At 37.1% G+C, this 19,324-nt stretch overlaps 1 protein-coding gene across 23 annotated transcripts in view; it reads right to left on the bottom strand.

The window, feature by feature from the left end:
• PTPRM (protein tyrosine phosphatase receptor type M) overlaps positions 1 to 19,324 on the bottom strand; it is a 440,472-nt gene that overhangs the window by 322,325 nt on the left and 98,823 nt on the right. For 19 of the 23 annotated variants that reach the window (XM_086892393.1, XM_086892399.1, XM_086892410.1 and 16 more), the window contains exon 2: positions 18,721 to 18,843. In XM_086892393.1, coding sequence (XP_086748519.1) covers positions 18,721 to 18,843 — 123 coding nt within the window. The remainder of the gene's footprint in view (positions 1 to 18,720; positions 18,844 to 19,324) is intronic. The other 4 variants (XM_086892550.1, XM_086892526.1, XM_086892540.1 and 1 more) reach the window with 1 other exon arrangement.

Raw genomic sequence — 19,324 nt, 5'->3', positions numbered from 1 at the left:
CTTGTGTAATTATTTTTAAGAACTGGCCTTTATTTCACACCTACAAAAAGTAATCTAAGATTCTTACAGTTTCTCTGTCTATTTCTAATTCTTTCTTTAAATTTCTGAAGTTACTTGTCCTGTCACATTCTCCTTAGCTTCTTTGTTCCTTCAGGGATGCCAGCTTCATCAATCCCTTTGGTTTCTTCCTGATCATCTCCCTGCATGCCTTCCTTCTGACCGAATGTTCAACAACCCAACCTCCTTCCATTATTCAAAAATATCAGTTTGAAGGGACATTCAATATATTAATAGACTAAAGAAGTTGGTTCTTGAACCTTGCTGTTTCCTCTGCTTTGAATCCTGATTCTTCAATTTCTATTTATGGGGGATATACAGCTACCATCATTTCTGAAAGTATAGGTGCATCAAGTACATAAGCATTTGTACTGTCTGGCTTGTCCCAGGTGCCAGGAACATTGCTACATGGTAAACAAAGCCTTTGAACTTCATTAGAAGTAAGTAAAATTCTACACATAGTAGCATATACCTGATCTAATCACACAATCAGGGTCTTAAACCCACAGGAGGCACTCACATCCTTACAACCCTCAGTTACCTATCTACCCATTAGGTGTCCTAAATTATTGTGTGAAAAGAATTCTTTAGATGTACTGACTTTAATTCTACATTAAACAACAAAAATAGTATTTCATACCTTCAAAAACTCAAATTCTTTTCTAGCAGATGAAAAAACAGTGATTGAGCCAAAACACTTTTTTATTTTTTAAGAGTGGAAAAATTGTTCAGTCCATTAAAAAAAAAATCCAGACTGATAACACTTAAGATTTTCTGAGAAAAATTGTTGCTTAAGAGTTTTCAAATGCCCAGGAAAATCATTAATAAGAAATGACTTTCTAATCAAGCACGAGGAGGAAAGTAGAAAGTATTTTATTCCCTATAACAATGTAACTCATGCTTAAATACTTTGAAACATTGTTTATACTTCAAGAGAGTAGTTATCTTCAGAACTAAGTGGAAGTTCCAGAAGAAGGTATCTCCAGAAAATTCTCCAATACTTAGCTTATATCCACGGGGAGAGAGATTTAAACTCTTATTTCCCTGTAGCTTGCCTTTCCTTAAAAATTTGCAGCATAAAACATAAAGTCATCTTAATTTTTATGATTTTTCATCTAAGCTACGACAAAAACTACAGAATTTTATTATAGTTTTTTGAGGATAAGAAAAAATGAATACTTAGTACTGTAATTACTTAACAATGACTCAGATATTTCAGTAGCACAGATAAACAGTGTTTTCAGCTAACTATTTTAAAAATAGTTGGCATTTTAAGAGAAAATCCAGTGGAAATAATTTTGAGCAGTTCACTTAATATTCTATACTTATATAATTTCCCTTATCCTTCTGCTTTGTTTTTCACAGCTTTTCATATAAACATTATTTTATATCATAAATATAAATGTATTATATAATTATAACATTATAATTATAAAAATTTTATTCTCAAAATGGTTAAATTGATCCTAGGTAAGAAGGGATTCCCAAATCATCCCCAAAGCTGCTGAAAAGCATGACTAATGTCCATGTACATCTTAATAATGTTACTAAAATGAAAACCTTGGAAATGGGAGACTTTGAAATTTCAATTGCCAAAGAAAATCCCTATCTCTTCAGAAGCAATCTTCAAAACAAATCTGCATCACCTGATAATACTTAGAAATTTTTAAAAATATACTTAGTACTGTTGGCAAGTAATATCAGAATATTATTGTTTATAAATTACTGCAGAGTAAAATTAATCAGGAGAGAAACTTTCACACTTGGCCACTCACACAATGTCTGTCTCTGAGCAGAGGCTGAAGAGGAGTACCTCAGGCTTCCTGAAACAAAATTCCCTAAAGAATAATAAAGACTTTTACCAGTCTTGCACTAATATAAAGAGAAACTCCACCTGGAAGTTTACTGCAGTGAGAAAGATAACAACACATTCTAGGCAACATCAACATCTGTCATCTCATGCAGGAAAACATTCACTGTGACTGGTGCATTTTCCTGTAATCTCTCAGTGCTGAGTGCAAACATCCATTATTAAAAGTTTGTATTTTACCAATGCCTACTTCAGTAACTTTTTTTTTTTATATATTTTAATGAAAGTTTGAGATTGCAGACTTAAGTCAGCATTGGTGCTCTGGAGTGGAAAGCAATATAGGCATCCTATTAGGAATCATAAACTAGCTTAAGTACTTCCCATCTTTATTTCACATTCTGCCACTCTTTCATTATCTCAAGTGAGTCACTTAACCTGCATAGGTCAATTAGATTGTCTGCAAATTATGCAGGACACCACACAGCCTCCTTGCTGTTATGAGGTGTTACTTGTTTCTGGAAAAAAAACATTTGACATTCTTGGATAAATATGAGTGTAAATTTTATTACTGCCAGCTAATGAGAAATCAGCTTATGAGGGCCATGCTATGTGCTGTTTGCAGTTATCTTCCATGATAAATGATTCTCCCAAATAGTCATCAGTGATCAATGTCACTTTTCTCAGTCCTTACCCTGTTTTTCATATTTACAAGCTTACATTACTATGCCAGGAGACAGGCACGAAACAAGGACAGGAACTGTCAGTTCACACAGATCTGAAACAGAAATGTACACACAGCAGCCACAAACATGCCATGTAGAGTTAATTTTGTTCTGAAAAGTAAAACAAATAGCATTTTTTTTAGTCATGGTTACTATGTCCTTAATTAATTTTCTTGCTTCTTGAAAAGCAGAAACAAACTCTGTAAGGAGCACTGAGTCCAAATACTTAGCTTACAATGCACTGTTATTTATCTGACAGATACGTTGAAACCAAGCCCATTTAAGCTGTTCATACGTGTTTTACTATTTCATTATTACTACCAGAAGTGGCACAGAAAGACTGTTTACTACAAAGTAATAAGCAATATTTGGCAGTAGCAGGCATAAAAGATAGCGAGGTCATCAGCTTTTAGTAAGGGAATACACTTTGATTGGCTGATTCACAGGAAACAGCTTGTTACTAACACCTTCTTCTGGGCTTTTTCCCCCCCTTGCTTTAATTAAAACAGGAATAAACTATTTTTCAGTTTTGCTAAACGAACAGAAAAAAAGATCACACTGACAGAAGAAAGAAAAGGTCTTTTCTCAGGAGCCATTTCTTAAATGGATAACCTTCAATAACCTTTAGCTTCTCCGGGTACAAAATTTTATTCAAGTCAAATGCAATCGTTTTTTTAAATGGGCAAAAAGTGTCTGAATTATTATGGATACCCAATCCCTTCTGCATCAGCCAGACATGCAGAAGCATTTCAAGGCCTACCTGTGTAGCCAAAATTGCTCTTTAAGCCCTACAGATCCACACCACTACTGAAAGCAATTCACACATTTATACTGTGCCTTCTATTTCTGTCCTATGAGGCTGCATAATAAATCAAGGTACGGGCACACGGATGCTTTCTCTGTTGTTGGGGTGTGTTTTTTTACAGCAGGAGATGTGTGATACACTGGTGTCAGGCCTCCAAAGGCACTACTGGGCCCTCCTGTCCCATCCCATACCCTTGGTTTAGCTCAGTCCCAGGCCATCAGTCCCCATCCCAGCAATGCTGGAGATGTGCCTGTCTGAAGCTCTGTCTCTGGATCCTCCACCTCTGGCTCCTGGACCTGGCACTTCCACTAGCATGGAATGATTACTCCTGTCTCTGCTGCCTGCATTTACACGCTGTGGATCCGTGCCCCATGTGTGAGGGCACAGCCAGTGCCAGCCCTTGCTGCTCCCCAACAGAGGAAGGAAGGTGTTGTTCAAGGTAATACAACCATGTGTGAAACTAACCCCTAAAAACTAGGCTTCATCTAAGCCATAGGAAATAATTATAATGCCTGTATTTCCTCTCCAGTTGTACAGACCTTAGGAAAAAAAGTGAAATCCTAAGCAACACCGATATTTAACAAATCCTGTCTGCTCTGTGAGATAGCACTTGCTGAAACAAAGAGCTATTGCTTCAGGTCTTCTGCAAAAGCACTTACAGCAAAGCTAAGCATTTCCATCCCATTTTAATGTTTGCAGCATAACAGGCATTTCATTAATTTCAGTGAGAAAACTTATGCAATAAATCTATCCCTATCCTGATAATGCTGATCCTTCAACTATCTTAGGAAAAAAAAAACCAAAAACCATAGCACTCACAGATCTCATGCTAATGATAGACCAGGAAAACTGACAGGGATGAACCAATAGGGTCTACCTCCAACACAGAAACTAACAGCAGTATGACCTACCTATCGCATTTCTTTCCAAGGATGATCTTAAAGTATAGGAAAATAGGAGGTGAGTGCTTAGCATAATCATAAAAGGCTTCTAAAAGCAGGACTATTCCACTCCATTTCAAAATGAAGAAATCTAGATTCATTTGACATAACCCAGAAAGGCCTCATTTCAACTTTATATTCCTTTAGTATAAAAAGTAACTACTGGAAAATACCCAAAATAACTGCTCTGAGAGTTTTAGTATGCATTGGACTTGAATGAATGTTAAGATACAGTCTTCCAACATCTTATTGGGTATTTCCTTTTTGAAACATCCCCTGCCTTCCACAATCTGTTCCAGCAGCTGCCAATTTTACTGACCACAGAGCACAATCTACAGACTTACCCGCTTAGACCACAACATGATCTTTGCTTACAGCACAGATTCTTCTGACTCCCATTGCAAGACAACATTTATTAATTGGATGGTGTCTTGAACCAGACTTCAAGGATGACTGCTGACAGACAGTACCTACCACAAGACCTCAAAATAAGTATGTACTTTTCCTATTTTCTTACTTTCTAACCACTTTTTTCCAGATGTACATTGTATTTGCTCTTTCCCCCCAGATGATCTTACTCAATATGCGTACTCCCTTGTCTTCTTCCTGACCTAATTTCCTACACTTAAAAACAGTTTTCAGTTTCCTGCATCCTTAAAGAACAAAGTGTTGCTTTACAGTATGATGTAGCTAATGAAAAAAGACTACAACTCCAAGAAGAACCTACCTTTGAGCACTAAGTTTGAGCAACATTTCCTCTCTTGTCTCTATTGAGAAATAGGGCAAAATACAGAGAGGAACTGCAGGAACCTCAACTGTGGCAATACCAGGCTGGATTTGATGTCAGCCTATTCCAGCACCTGGCATCTTGCCTGTGCCCAAAATAAAAGAAGCTTTGGGAAGATGGTGGCTACTAACCCTAAAGCAGGGTGGTCCAAGACAATCTAGAAGCCATGTTAGTCTTTTCCTGTCCTCCAGAAGTAAAAAAAAAAACCTAAATATATTAAGAGTTATATAGAGGCAGAAAAGCTAACACTCCAGCCATATGGACCACACAACTTTAATGCCTTGAGTTCCTCCCTTCAGCTATATGTGTGCTACCCTTTAACAACTGTTCTATATTTAACACACCAGTATTTAAATAACATGCCATTTCATTATACAATTGTTAGTACGAAAGTAGTTAATTTATTGTTTTAAAGGCTGGGTTTGTTTTACTGGAGGGGGAGGTAGTTCATGGCTTTTTGGTTGTTTTTTTTTAAAAAGAAACCTAGTATTCCACTCTCACTGACCAGAAGCAATACATATGCTAGAAAAGTGCTGTTTGAAATACATATGTTTGAAAAGTGCAGAATATTAAGACATGTAGCATCTTTCATTGTAAAGAAACAAAAACCAACCAAACAAAAAATCATTCTCCCCAAGGAACTTAAATAAAATTAGAAGTGTATTCTCATTTGAGACTCAAAGTTAAAATACAAACTATGTGGAATTGTATAGCAAAAATACATTTCTGTAATGTAACAGAGTTATAAACACAATCCCCCAGGTTAACACAACTATACAGAACAAGCTACTCTGTCTTTGTTATTCCTGAAAAAGGATGTGAAGGAAGAGGGATGTGCAGTAAGAGAAAAAGAGAGGAAAGAATGACAAAGAAAAATCATTTTGTCATATACTCTACATAAAAGTTTATCATTATTTAGAATAACAAACAACTTATGCTCCCAAAAGTAAAGTACAGCAAAATTTAGCTGTGAGCATTTGGATATATCTAGCCTAGCATAAGAAAATAAGGTTCAGAAGAAGTCCAAGGCAGTAATGGACAAGATAACTGGAATTCTGCTTAAGCCCTCATTGGATATAATGTTGGTTTCTTTAGTCATTACTAACAATTAACATCCTGTCTAAATTTTAAGCATGCTGTCCTCATAACTCCTACCAGGAAGTGTTGTCTTATTATAATAAGCATTTATATTTAAAAAAAATTGAAATTTACTTAGAAATTCCATTTCTAATGATGAGGTATGTCTCTTGTAAAAGACCACATGAATATTCAAGGCAAAATACTTTTTGACACCATAACTAAGAATGTACTGAACAAAGAAAAACAGTAACTAAAGTTTTAATTACTGTGCTATAATAACATGTCATGTATAGCAAATTATAGAATTGTAGACAACAAATATCAGATGAGGGCAAAACTTGGTGCTATCTGCTATTTGCACTTAATCAGCAACCAAAAAAACCCCACAGGTTTATCAGTTTCTAAAGACATGATTTTTCACAATTTAATCTTGACATGGAAAGAGGCATGAAGCTTTGCATTAGGCATTGAAGTATTGAGGAATGCCTTGGAAAAAAGCAGCCTAATATTTTTTATCTTGAATATAAGTAATGCACCTGTGCATGCAGAAGCCAAGCAAAACCTTCATGTGTTCATTTCAAAGTAAAGACAACTACCTTGCTCAGAATATCCTGTGGCTCAGCAGATGTATTGAAAATCAACATGGTTATACTCGGTTGCTAGTCAGCCCTTCTGGAGTCGAAACACACACAGCCATAAATATTAATGTGTGTGCTTTTCTAGACCTATCTTCAAGTGTTCCATCAAATTTTCTTCAAATGAGGAAGAACATAAAGGAGCACATTTTAATAGGCAGAGCAAAGCAAAGCTCAGGGAACTATTAGGTAAAAAAGGATATCCCAGAATTCTTCAGGGAATTTAGCAGTCTGTGCTTCCCTAGACTCTGCATCATTGGTATGTTTAAATGCAGTAAACCAACAAAGCTTTTGCCAGGAAATGAATCTGTGAAAAATAACAATGCTTAGAAAAAACACCAAGAGTTAGAGGTGGCAGAGAAATTTGGCACACAATAAACAAACATGACAAGCTGATATAAAATGTAAAGTCTGTGTGTGGCTAGAGAATTCAGCACAATTTAGAGAGGCAGTATGAAGATTTTCTGAACACAGAAGTCTCATACACATACTGAGATTAAAACAGAAGGATGATAGAATAACATTCTTGTAAATAAATATATTCTTCCAGAAAGTGAGAATGGCACATGAGCTGTACAGAATAGAACAAGAAAAAGAATCTTGAATTAAGAAAACTCCAGAATCTCAAAGTAACAAAAGTGATAAGTGTTTTGGCTATTAAGGTTTGCTTCTGTTACAAAGATCTCTCACTTAAAAACCACAGTACAAAAATTAGAGCCTCTGTTGGGCTTCATCCTTACCACAGTATTGAAAGATTCTTAAAAGGCAAAATAAAAGAAATTCACACCATCATAAAATAGCTTACCTATTAACACACAATATAGTGGCCTCAGGTCACATGATTTCAGATGCTTTTCTTTTCAATAAGAAGACTCACCAGTGAAAGAAATTAGGCAAGCTGAGATTATACCAAAGGATTTTCTATATTCTTTACGCTATATTACATAGCATAGGCTTTATTTGACAAATACAAAGGATAAATAGCAACATCACTGCCTTATATATTTTTATTTCCATATTACTGGTGACAAAGTAGCATTAGTAGCTTTTCCAAAGGAGTATTTTCATTTGAATGACAGCAATATGGGTTAATAAAAGATCTCAGAGGAGCTCTTTTCAGGAACTTTAAAGGCAAATTCATTGGAAACAAACCCATAAAACTTTTTATTTCTGCTAAGATAGTTTCACATGTGCTTTGCTAAATATCTTTCAGTATCTCACAAAAATTGTAGATTTCATATTCCAGGAATAAAACATTTTGATGATGATTTCTTTATGACCCCCTTGCTGTTGAGTCAGAACATCACTGCAGTTTAGTAAAACTGACCTCCACCATTTCTTTCTAAAGGAGACTAACTTGGTAGAAAAGGATGCATTTAGTCTGAACCATGGTACTACAAAAAATGTCAGCTCAGAGCTGGAGACATTTCTAATAAATTTAGGCTTGAAGAGGCAATAAGAATGATGAAACTGAAGGGGAAGCTGGACAAAGTTAATTAACATAGATGTGTACCTTTAGAGAAATACTGAAATCCTGCTGGTGCTGTGTAGTGGTGAAGACTACACATAATATAAATCTATTTTGTACATGTAGAAATAATAATAATTGGTTTTATTTAGGAAAGGTGTAGATTCCAATGGATTTTTTTTTATTTTTTTTTTTTAATTTAACTTTGCTTCTTTATAGACTACCACAGAAATTAAAATTACCTGTTTTAATGCTTTATTTTAACTTAAATATACAACTGGATGTAGACACACTAAAATATGGGTTATTTAAATTCAAGAGGCACTATAATATATCCTGGCAAAATATAGCTTTTAGTTGCTGTACCTAAAATAATAATTAAATTCTTAGTTATTATACAATTGTTATTACTGCTATACTAAAAAGCAGGGAAAAAATCTGCCATGCACTCATAAAGCTGCATCCATTTTGCAAGCCAAGTAAGTAAAGTGCCTGAATTGAAATTCCTCCAAACAACTTTCTGCCATCACAAATGTGCCTCACACTAAAATTAAACATGGCAAGAACACCCTAGCACACGTAACACCTAAATGTGATTGCTGAAAGATGTAACACATCTTTTTATACATGGTATATCAATTTATTCCACTGTAAAATTTCAAGCTACAGGCTGCCTTAAATTTCACACAGCAAACTGTACACTCATGAAGGGAACTTGATGCTGCTGCTGATCAAGTCTGCTCCAGAACATGATGACTTCTTTGTTTCTGACACATAATCATTTCTATTGCTGCTACACAGTGAGCTTCTAAAACACGAGGTAACATCTTCACCTTGTACTGTCTGATGCTTTTTAGATTAATCAGTTCCCAGAGAAACTAGATCAAGCGCAGGTACATGCTATCCAACTGATCTCCCCAGAACAGGACCCTCATCAATTATTATCCTGGATGTTCCAAAGGTGTTTCATTTAATAGTGGCTGCTTAATAAGGAAACCTCATAAGGAGATGCCAAGAAAAGCAGCAAGTTTTACATCCCTTTCCTCAAGTCCCCTGCTAGCTTCTACAGAAGCACCCTTCCTTATTTGGGAAACAGACAAGCCAAGAATCCTCCTCTGAAAGCCTGCCCTCTCTTTCAGTTTTTTCTTGGGATACAAGTTGTAAGAAATCATGACATCACCCTTTTACTCAGCCCTTTCTTCAGGTGTGAGAACCATTGTGTGTGTGCTGTCTGCCACTCAAACAGTAACTGCCTTTGATTCCTACTAACTGAAAACTGCTAACATTTTAGACATTAAAGACTGGACCAGGGACCTGCTTCTCTTCACCTTCTGTCTTCCTCCCAGAGCCCTCTCAAATGCCTGACAAATGTAACTTTCTCTTCTATGGATTCATTTCTACAACATCCCATGTGCAGAAAGAGGGCTACTGACCAACTCAGGTTCTCATCATTTCCTCGCACCTTTATGATATGGATGAACATAAAAAAGCTTCAGAAAGAAGCATCTCTAAACTCCTTTGAGCAGTGGTCTTATCACACAGGCCTAGCATAAAAGAAATTTGCCTCCAGCAAATTTCCATTCCCTTCCTTTCTTTTGTAGCTCTCAACATATAAGTAAGGGAATACATTAAGGATCATCCCATTGTCACGATGTCTTTGATCTGTTTCTCGTGTAACTGCAGGAGAGAGACATGCTGGGAAGAGTAACACCTGACTCCCAAGTTCAGGATGGTGCCACAGTGCCCACTGCACAAGCATCAGGCACTGGGAGAACTCTCCTGCACTACACCGGGACTCACATGGTGCTCCAGCAGAAACCAGAATGACTCAAGAGTTGAGCTGATCTAGAACAGGTAAAAGCTGTAAGAGAATGGGGGAATAAGGAACTCAAATTTGGCAGTAGGATGTTCCTCTTCTATTAGTCATGTGGAAAAATGAAATAGTAAAAATTTAAATAAGAACACAGACATATTTGAACTTAATGCAAAATCATAGTATATGGAGCTACTGGTGAGAAAAGTACATCTGTGGATTCCATGTTCTAACATGAATACATCTGTATTGAAAAGTGTTTTTCAAATTTGTTACACGTGAGAAACCCAGAACTGTGATCAATTGCTTGCAATTATCACAAATATTTGATGTTATTAGCTGCTGCAACATTATGACTTGGATAATTACCTGCACCTGCTTTCTCATTAAATGACTGTGAACATCATTACATTTTCAATGAGGTCCAGACAGCTTCTTTTTTTTCCTTTGTGCTACTGAAAAGCAGTTGATTGGAAATGTGACTTCTAGATAGAGAAAGCATTATGTCAGCTGGTGAGACAAGTAAGTACAATGCTTCAACACTGAGAAAAAAAGTACTGAGCACTTTAATTCCATTCATGAAGTTCATGTAATTGCTTCTTCCCTGACTCCGAGTTCTGCAAATGATTATAAAGGATTAAGACTTTACCTGAAATTCTGGGAAACCAAATTGTTTCAGATACCAGAAGACTTACACACAGAATAAAAACCAATCCATCCATTCTGCTTCTGCACTAACCTACCTCTGCTGCCACATTTCCCACATGACAAACTCCCACATGACTTCCCTCAACTTGGGAGCAGAAGTCCAAAGAGTGTAGACATCTGGGAGCACTTGAAGCCACATTCAGCACTTAATGACCTCTGCCTCAAATCAGTGACCTTTTGGCCCCTCCTATTACAGTCACAAATTAGACCTGCTAACAACATACTATCAGTCTCAATGCCTGCCACCAAATTAAGTCCCGTCAAAGGCTATGAAAAATCTCACATAAATCTAACTGAAACAATAAATTCCTCTAAAATTCCTGAAAAAAAAAACTCCCTAAAATTTGTAACATTTACCTTCCTAAAGAGTAGTCATGGAGTCCATCTTTAGCTCCTCACTGTCATTTTCACATTTATGCCTATGACTATGATCTTGTCATATAGAAGAACTGTCTTAAAAGACAAACTACTAACTTGGGTAGCAACTGACTTGGGCCCTGAAATGGAGGCAGTCACGCTCCACACATTAAAGCCTGCAGATGCAAGGAAAGGTTTTGATCCACTCTTTATTAGTTTCTAAAGGGCAGGATGGATGAGAAGAAATCTAATGGGATAAGCATGAGACTGAAAGAAAAGCCCTGAAGACTGCAAGAAATTAAGAGGCTTTTTTTTTTCTTCCAGTAGATTAATTACTAAATAAGAAAAAGCTTATTTAGGAATACTCTGATTATTCTCCTTTCTCTTGATCTTGCAATGCAGTGAGTGCAGCTCCTAGAGGAGCACCTTCAGACTTGCTGTTTATTCTTGGGCTTTTTACTGGCCACAGCTTTGCTTGAACTGGTATTTTCGTTCTTCAACAGAAGAAAACAGCCAGGCAAACAAGCATGGAAATTGTATTGGTACTTAATACAAGTCTGCTAAAACTGGAGCAGAAACTAGAGTGGTTTCAGTAAGACACCCATGGCAGGGAGCAGTAACATGCCTTCAGCACGGAGTGAGTCCCTAGGGAACCCTACACTAAAGCATGTGCTGCTTGCTTTATATTACCAGAGTCTCAAACACCTAGATTAAAGCATCCTGAGGTTCAGTGGGCATATCCCAGGAAAGAGAATTTATATTCTTATGTGGTCTTTTTCAAACCAAGAGCCCTTACCAGAAGTAACTTCATTCCTCTTTTCCAGACAATATTCCACTTGAAAAATGCTAGTTCACTACAAGGTATTGTAAAAAGGTATTTTTTTTTACCAGCTTTACAACATGAAGCACTTTGTCTCTCTCCTATTTGGAGTCTCTAACTTCCTCTCTCCTGTTGGAATACTCCTACCGTATCTGAATGAACTCATCATGAGTCCAGGAAGGGAAAACAAATACACAAACAAACCCTGTTGTTCAGAGTACTTCTATTTTAAATTTAGCAGGGAAATCTGAAACTAGATTCTGATGCACTTAACCAGCAGGATAGTGTCTGGCACTATGGGTGGAAGACGGGGAGGGAGACTGAATTTCTGATGTGTAACAAAAAAGAACTTTCTTATCTCAAACATTTTTGTTGTAAAGATATCCATTTCAAACCCAGTTCCAGTGCCTAACTTATGATGTCAGCTGCTTCTCAGCATATATGGTGGCAGATGTCAGATATAAGCTCAGCAGGAAACATGTAATCACGGCAAGATCAATGAATTGGGTTAGAGGACTTGCTTAGCACTCTGTGGTACTACATGGTGATACACGGAATTATCCTCAGCAGTCAACTTTATCTTCCAGGTGGCTTTGAGAATACTCTGGTTTAATCAGAAGTGACTTCCCAGATCTTTCATGTAGTTTCTGTCTGTCTTCTACAGGAGAGGAAATTTCCTCAAACATTAAAAAAGTGCTGCTATAATTTACTGTATCATTATACTTCAGTCAAACATCTTGAACAAATCTTTATCAGCTACTGCTGCTTCTAATACAGTGTCTCCCACTTCCATGACTTGGAGCATGTTCTGCAATTTTGCACTCAAGTATGTGATGGCTGATGGAATGCATGAGAAAACAAGAAAACTGATGCCCTGAAGTTACAGTTATGAACACTACAGAAAGCATGTTACTTCAAATGAAAATCTGCAAATCAGTCATCTACGTTAGGTATTATTACTTCATAAACCACACTGTTCATATTCAAAATCATTTGTACTCAAATGTGCAAACCAAAAGTCACATATGAGAACATCTACAACAAAGGGTTAAGTAAACCATTAGCACTAAACTTCTGAAAGCTCTTAGGCATGCAGAAAAAATACACTATAATAATTTGTCTAATTCACCCACTAAGCAACCCAGGAACACTGTCCATCAGTCATTCAGAAAGAGGGATTCTGATGCTGATTAATCTTCTACTACCCTGTGCAAGAATGATAGATGCTCAATATTTGTAACAAATTTGTGAATTTGTGCCAGTTGCTCAAATCTCTAAGTCAGGTCAGAAGTTACAAAAACGGCCATAAGATCCATACAGCAAGCAATACCTCAGACACAGCTGGTGGCATCACTCTTGCTGTTGAACAGACCTGTTAAGAACACCACTCAGGAAGTCTTTAGGTGTGTTTTTGTAACAGGCAACCCCTCCAGTGCTGGCACTGTAGCCATGGCAGCACAGAGCTGCTGTGGCTCCCTGCTCAGGTGGTTTGCTCTGTCTGACCTCCATGTTGCTCTGTATTAGCAGCAACTGGTGTTAACTTACTGGAGTTAATTGGAAGCTGGAGCTGCTTGCCAAAAGGCATGTCCTTAATGGCTGCAGCTATTACCTGGGTGTGCAATAAAATGCTAAACATGCTACTGTTCCAGGTCTAGAAAATTCTATGAAAAAATTTAACACAGTGAGCAAGCTGCGACTCCCACACCTTGATAGTGTATATACATATTATATATATATATATATAGGTAAATATATATATATATAGGTAATATATTATCTCTAGGTAGCATTCAAATGAATTAAAAATGCAGCTATTGAAAGTAATATGGGGGAAACAGGACTGAGTAAGAAATTTTTTAAATTCTTTTCAATTTGAATGCAAACAGAAGAAAAGTATCCCTGCTAGCATACAACAAAAATGCAATGCAGTGCTAAAATGTGCCTAATGATAAAGTACAAAATCAAAGAACAATAATTTTACATGGTAAAATATTGCAGTTGGCTTGAACTCCCACTTGCCGACTGATCACTTTATCTGTCTTTTAAAATGGATCACAACTCTTCTATGCACAATTAAACAACAATGTACATTTTTCACACAACTACTTCACATTCTATAATATTAAATACTCCTCTGAATCACTGCCTTGTTTACAGAATATATAGAACATAGAATATCTGCTAGCTCTGCATGCCTGGTTCAAAAGGCCATTTTAAACAATAATATAAACATTATAAGCATTTTCTGCAGACACTGCATAGGCATTAAGCAACACTACGTATTCAGAATACAAATAAGCATAGTAGGCCATTGAAAATATCACATATAGCCATGAAGATCATGTATTATCACCTCAAACAGCACAAACAGAATTCTCATACTGGCTTTGACCAGTACTGCAGAAACACAGAAAGTTTCATTGCAGGAAACATCCTTTCAACACAGTGAATGGCAGCCTGTGAAGATTCAATTTATATTTGGGGTTGAACTGTTTCTAAAAGAATGAAAGGCTGATGCCAGTGACTTGGTGCAAATGCAGTGACATCCCCTCAGAGGTATCAAACCAACCACTGCATCGAATAAAAATGATACTACTGTCCTTCAAAAATCAACTGGAACTGTGAAACACCATAGAAAGATTTTACACCACTGAACAAAATGTAACATTAAAAAAATACAGGGACACGAACAGAAACCATACCCAGTAAATGACAAATATAGAAGACTCCTGACAATATTTCTATTTCTTAAGAGTAATCCATAAAATTCTAATTGCATCGCTGTCAGTGATGACTTACTGTAGCATTAGCTCAACTAACACAACGCACTCAAGTATCTCAAAAAAACTCAAAACAACCTCTTTCCATGGGACACAGTCCTTCAGGAATGTACTGCTCCAGTGATGCCGCAGGTCCTGGGACAAAATTTTCCCCTGTGTGGACTCCTCTCCATGAGCTGCAGCCTTCCTCAGGAAATCACCTTTTCCTGGCGTGGGGTCACGCACAGGCAGCAGGAGGATCTCCACCATGGACCCCATGGGCTGCAGGGGCACAGCTGCCTCACCACGGGCTGTGCCACAGGCTGCAAGAGAATCTCTGCTCCACTGCCTGGGGCACCTCCTGCTCCTCCTTCTGCACTGACCCCGGTGTCTGCTGGGCTTTCTCTCACATTTTCTCATTTCTCTCTCTTGACAGCTGCTGCCCAGTGGTTTTTACCCTTTCCTAAACATTCCATCCCAGAGGTGCAGTGGGAGCTCAGCTGTGCCCAGTGGTGTGTCCAACACAGGGCATCCCCGACCTCTTCTCCCAGAGGCCACTCCTGCAGCCCACACCTTGCCAATAGAGTAATCTACTGTTTGGGCACATTCTTCTGAAGACATTTTTATTGGACTACAGTTAGCTGTAATTGTAAATCTGTGTTATATAAACACATTAATATCAAACTGCTGTAACTGTTCCATAGGATAATACAAGATGGCAATGATAATGACTAAGTGTTTCTTGGTCATTCTTCTTAAATGTTTCTGTAATTAAAATTGTGAACACTATTTTAAACACACGTTCTTGGAACTGGAAGACAAGGAGAAGACAGGCTGAGAAATGGGAAGATCTGTTCTTCCAAACAGCATTTACTCCATCTGACTCACAAGGCACTTGAAATAGAAGAGCAATGGCTTAACAATATTCATTTAATTCATATGAATATAAACAGAAATTCATTCATGTCCTTACTTCTTGGGTCTATTTAACACCATTTCAGATTAATACTGACTCATTACAGGCCATGCTTATCTTTACCAAGGAAATTAGACGACTAGAACCCTACTACCTTTAGAACTTCCTATTTCTGTGCTATAGTGACAATCCCATAGAGATTGAAGTCCACTGTAATAAACACTTCTGGATATTTTTTTTATTATTACCTTTAATACAGTTTAGTGATTTTCATCTAAAACAGGATCTCAAATATTCACAAACATGTAAACTGTGTGTACATTAGAGCATGCACACCACATATGTATGAATCTTAGATGACATTTCTTTTGTCCCACTGAAATAACATATCAAGCCAAAGCATTACTTATCTATCTGAAGTGCAGCTATGCTCTCAGCACTCTCACGTGGATTAAAAGAATTCAAATGCCATAACTTGTGTGCTTCCCCCTGACTGCCACCAAATTATACAAAATATTATGTATCGACATCAACTCACTCACTGGAGCATGTTGCCTGAAATTAGGAATGTTATGTGCATTAATTTTTTCTTCTGTCAAGGGAGTGCAGAACTGAGAGTACTTGTTTCAGTCTAGTATTACAACATTGTTGCATAAAGCATTTTGCTTTCAAGCCAAGAATTCCCCACAAACCATTAATTTAAGATGTTCTATTCATTATCATCTGACATTATTTCTTCTTAAATATGTAGCTCAGAAACTGCTGACAAACTACTTGAAATAATTTTTTAAGTGTATCACATAACCCTCTGGCTAAGGCTAACTGAAAACTAATTAAAATCATTAAGATGATGATTTGAACAAGAACAGGAAAAAGTGTCTACATGAAATTATGAGGAAAAACTAGGTATCACTTGACTAAATCGTGCTGTTAGACACAGTGCTTCTCATTTGCAAAAAATGAGCATTTCTTTCCCTCTCAAAGGGGTTTTTGACCTTTTAAGGCACCAATGTCCTCAACCCTCCTCAGACTAACTTGTTCATCTTCTGACCCAGTGCTCAAAAGATATTTTTCTTCCTTTATGGGCATAAATAAAACTCCCTAAACTGTAAATATAATATGCTACCAAATTAAATAGATTTTTACTAGATCATCAGAACATTATTTCAGACTTCTGATAAAAAGGCAAGAAGGCAAATAAGAAACGAGTTGTATGACACCTGATAAATAAAATTATGCATATAATTTTCCTTCTGTAAATATGCCAGTCCCTAGTCTAGACTCCTCCCACTGAGAAAAAAAAAAACAAAAAATCTTCAAGCCCATGGTCATCAGAGAAGAGAACACAGATTTAAATCTCTTCTATCTGCCAAGAAGACTGAGCATCACATACCGACAATTGCTTTCACAAATCCAAGGGGGAAGAGTAATGAAGGAAATTTGGAACAGAAAGAAAATTCCAGCGGCGTGACTGAAAAAAAGAATGTTGCTCTCGTTCCACTAGCCAAGATGGCTGATAAACTATGTCTGTTATCTCCAGCTTGAGCAACAGTATCAAGCACTAATGAAATAGTTCAGGAAATGGGTAGCAGTATATGCCAAGACTGGATGAAAGCCGGTTTAATAAGGAATTTGAAAGAACCTTCTTTATCTGGGTAGATGAACTCAATCTAGCATGATAATCCAAATGTCTGGACTCAGATAAACTGAACATCCATCTTGAAGCTGGGAGTCCTGCCTTTGCCAGAGGAAACAAAGCATAGAAGGTACTTCAGCCATGCACCTTAGATAAGATGCCATCCACACCTCAGGGTGACATTGGTAAACCTACAGAGCACACTGAAAGCCTTTTTTTTTTACAAGTGAATGATATCTAAGATGGATTGTGCATTAGTACATTTATTGCACTAATGATGAGTGCATATGTTCAGGTTTTGTTTATACTGCTGCTTCTAAAGATTCACGTTGTTTATATTTCCCAATTTCCTTATTCAAAAATCAGGGAGGAACACTTTCTCGAGAACAACAACTTTTGAAGAGATTTTATATAAACACCTAAGTACACTATGGGTCCTTTAAAGACCTCATTGAAAGAGATGTAAAATACTGGGACATTCATCTGCAATGCTTTTAAGTATTATGGATATATGTATACTAAGTTATAAGACTAATTCAGAAGTCCCACAATGCTACAAGCAGTGATTTTATCTCGTGGTCTTTTTGTTTTGCTTACTTTTAGGTGATAATAGCTGAAGATCAGTTTATAAGCACCAAAGCAGATGCTAAGCTGAGCTCCAGGCAATCATAGGCCAGGAAACAGGTATCAGTACTTGGTGGAAATTCTTAACATGCCTAGCTAAAAACTAGAAAAAAGAACAATTGGTATTTTTTTAGGCTAGTGAATAGTTTAAAACCAGTGGCCAGACTTTACGTATTTCTGTGGGTGAAGTACTAAGGTAGCTACTATATTACTAGGGTGAGCTTGTAGTTCAGCATAATGCACAGTTTGCTGCTGTGGAACAAGGTCCAACTCTGTGCAGTGCAAAAAATACATTAAGTAATAGTATCACAACTATCTTTTAAAATCAACAAGTATAATATCATTGAGACACTTTGTTTTTGGATACCTTTGCTTTTTCACTCACCTCTTCTTCCCTCTCAATCTCTTTATAACAGATTTTGATTCTCTTTCAATGAGAATACCTAAGTCTATCTTCCTTTTCTGTCTTACTGAGACCTGTCTGGCTGTTCCTGTTTCTAAGACTACTTCAGATTCATTTCCATGTCACCCTTCTGTTTTCTTTCGACCTTCCCCAATAACACCAAGTTTCTATTCCTTCTTTCTAACCCTTTATACTCTCCACATAAAAAACCCAAACCTTTGATTTGCAAAGTATCCCTCACAGAAATTGCTTGGAAAATCTGAGCATTCCACTTAAACAGACTCAGATGGAGCAGCATTTTAAGAACAGTACTGCCAATAAATGCTGGACAAACACATAATCTAACACTGAAGAGAAACAAAGCAAAATAAAGACGAACCCGATGGCATCCCTTGACCCGAGGACGGCTTCATGGGCGCATTCACCTGATCCCAGTTGAGATCATCATCATCTGACTGACTGTAGCCACAGGAACTGAGAGGCTCGTCAAAAGTGCAGCACCCTGTTAAAGAAGCACACAGATAAAAGTTAAGGCATGTACAACAAGATGGATTATGAATCTCCAATCCTAACAACTGCAACATCACTCAAAGCAGGTTGTGTCTAAACATCTTTTAATACAAATTATTATCTATTTACTAATCTTCACTTTCTGAGAAGGCAGAGAAGTTTCTTGTCATGAAAACAAAATCCTAAGGGAAAAAGAGCAAATTGAGAATTGCGGACAAATTTTCTCTTATGATCCAATCACCAGGTATAAAAAACAAAATAGCAAAATAAATAGCAGTAAAAATCAGAATATTAGAAGATTGCACTATTAACATTCTTCAGGGAAAAAAATTATTCCATGCCTAAGGACCTACATTTTAGAAGAAAACTGAAAGGGTGGGAACATCAGCTTTTACTCCTGTATCTTGCTTTCCAAGCAAGGAAAAACCTACATGCTCCCAGGTATGCTGCACTGGGAACAGGCCATCTGTGGC

Source organism: Cyanistes caeruleus, chromosome 1 (assembly GCF_971803275.1).
Source record: "Cyanistes caeruleus chromosome 1, bCyaCae1.hap1.1, whole genome shotgun sequence".
In the NCBI taxonomy this organism is placed as follows: domain Eukaryota; kingdom Metazoa; phylum Chordata; class Aves; order Passeriformes; family Paridae; genus Cyanistes; species Cyanistes caeruleus.
Note: the sequence above shows the minus strand (reverse complement) of the source record. Positions and strands in the feature narration are given on the sequence as shown.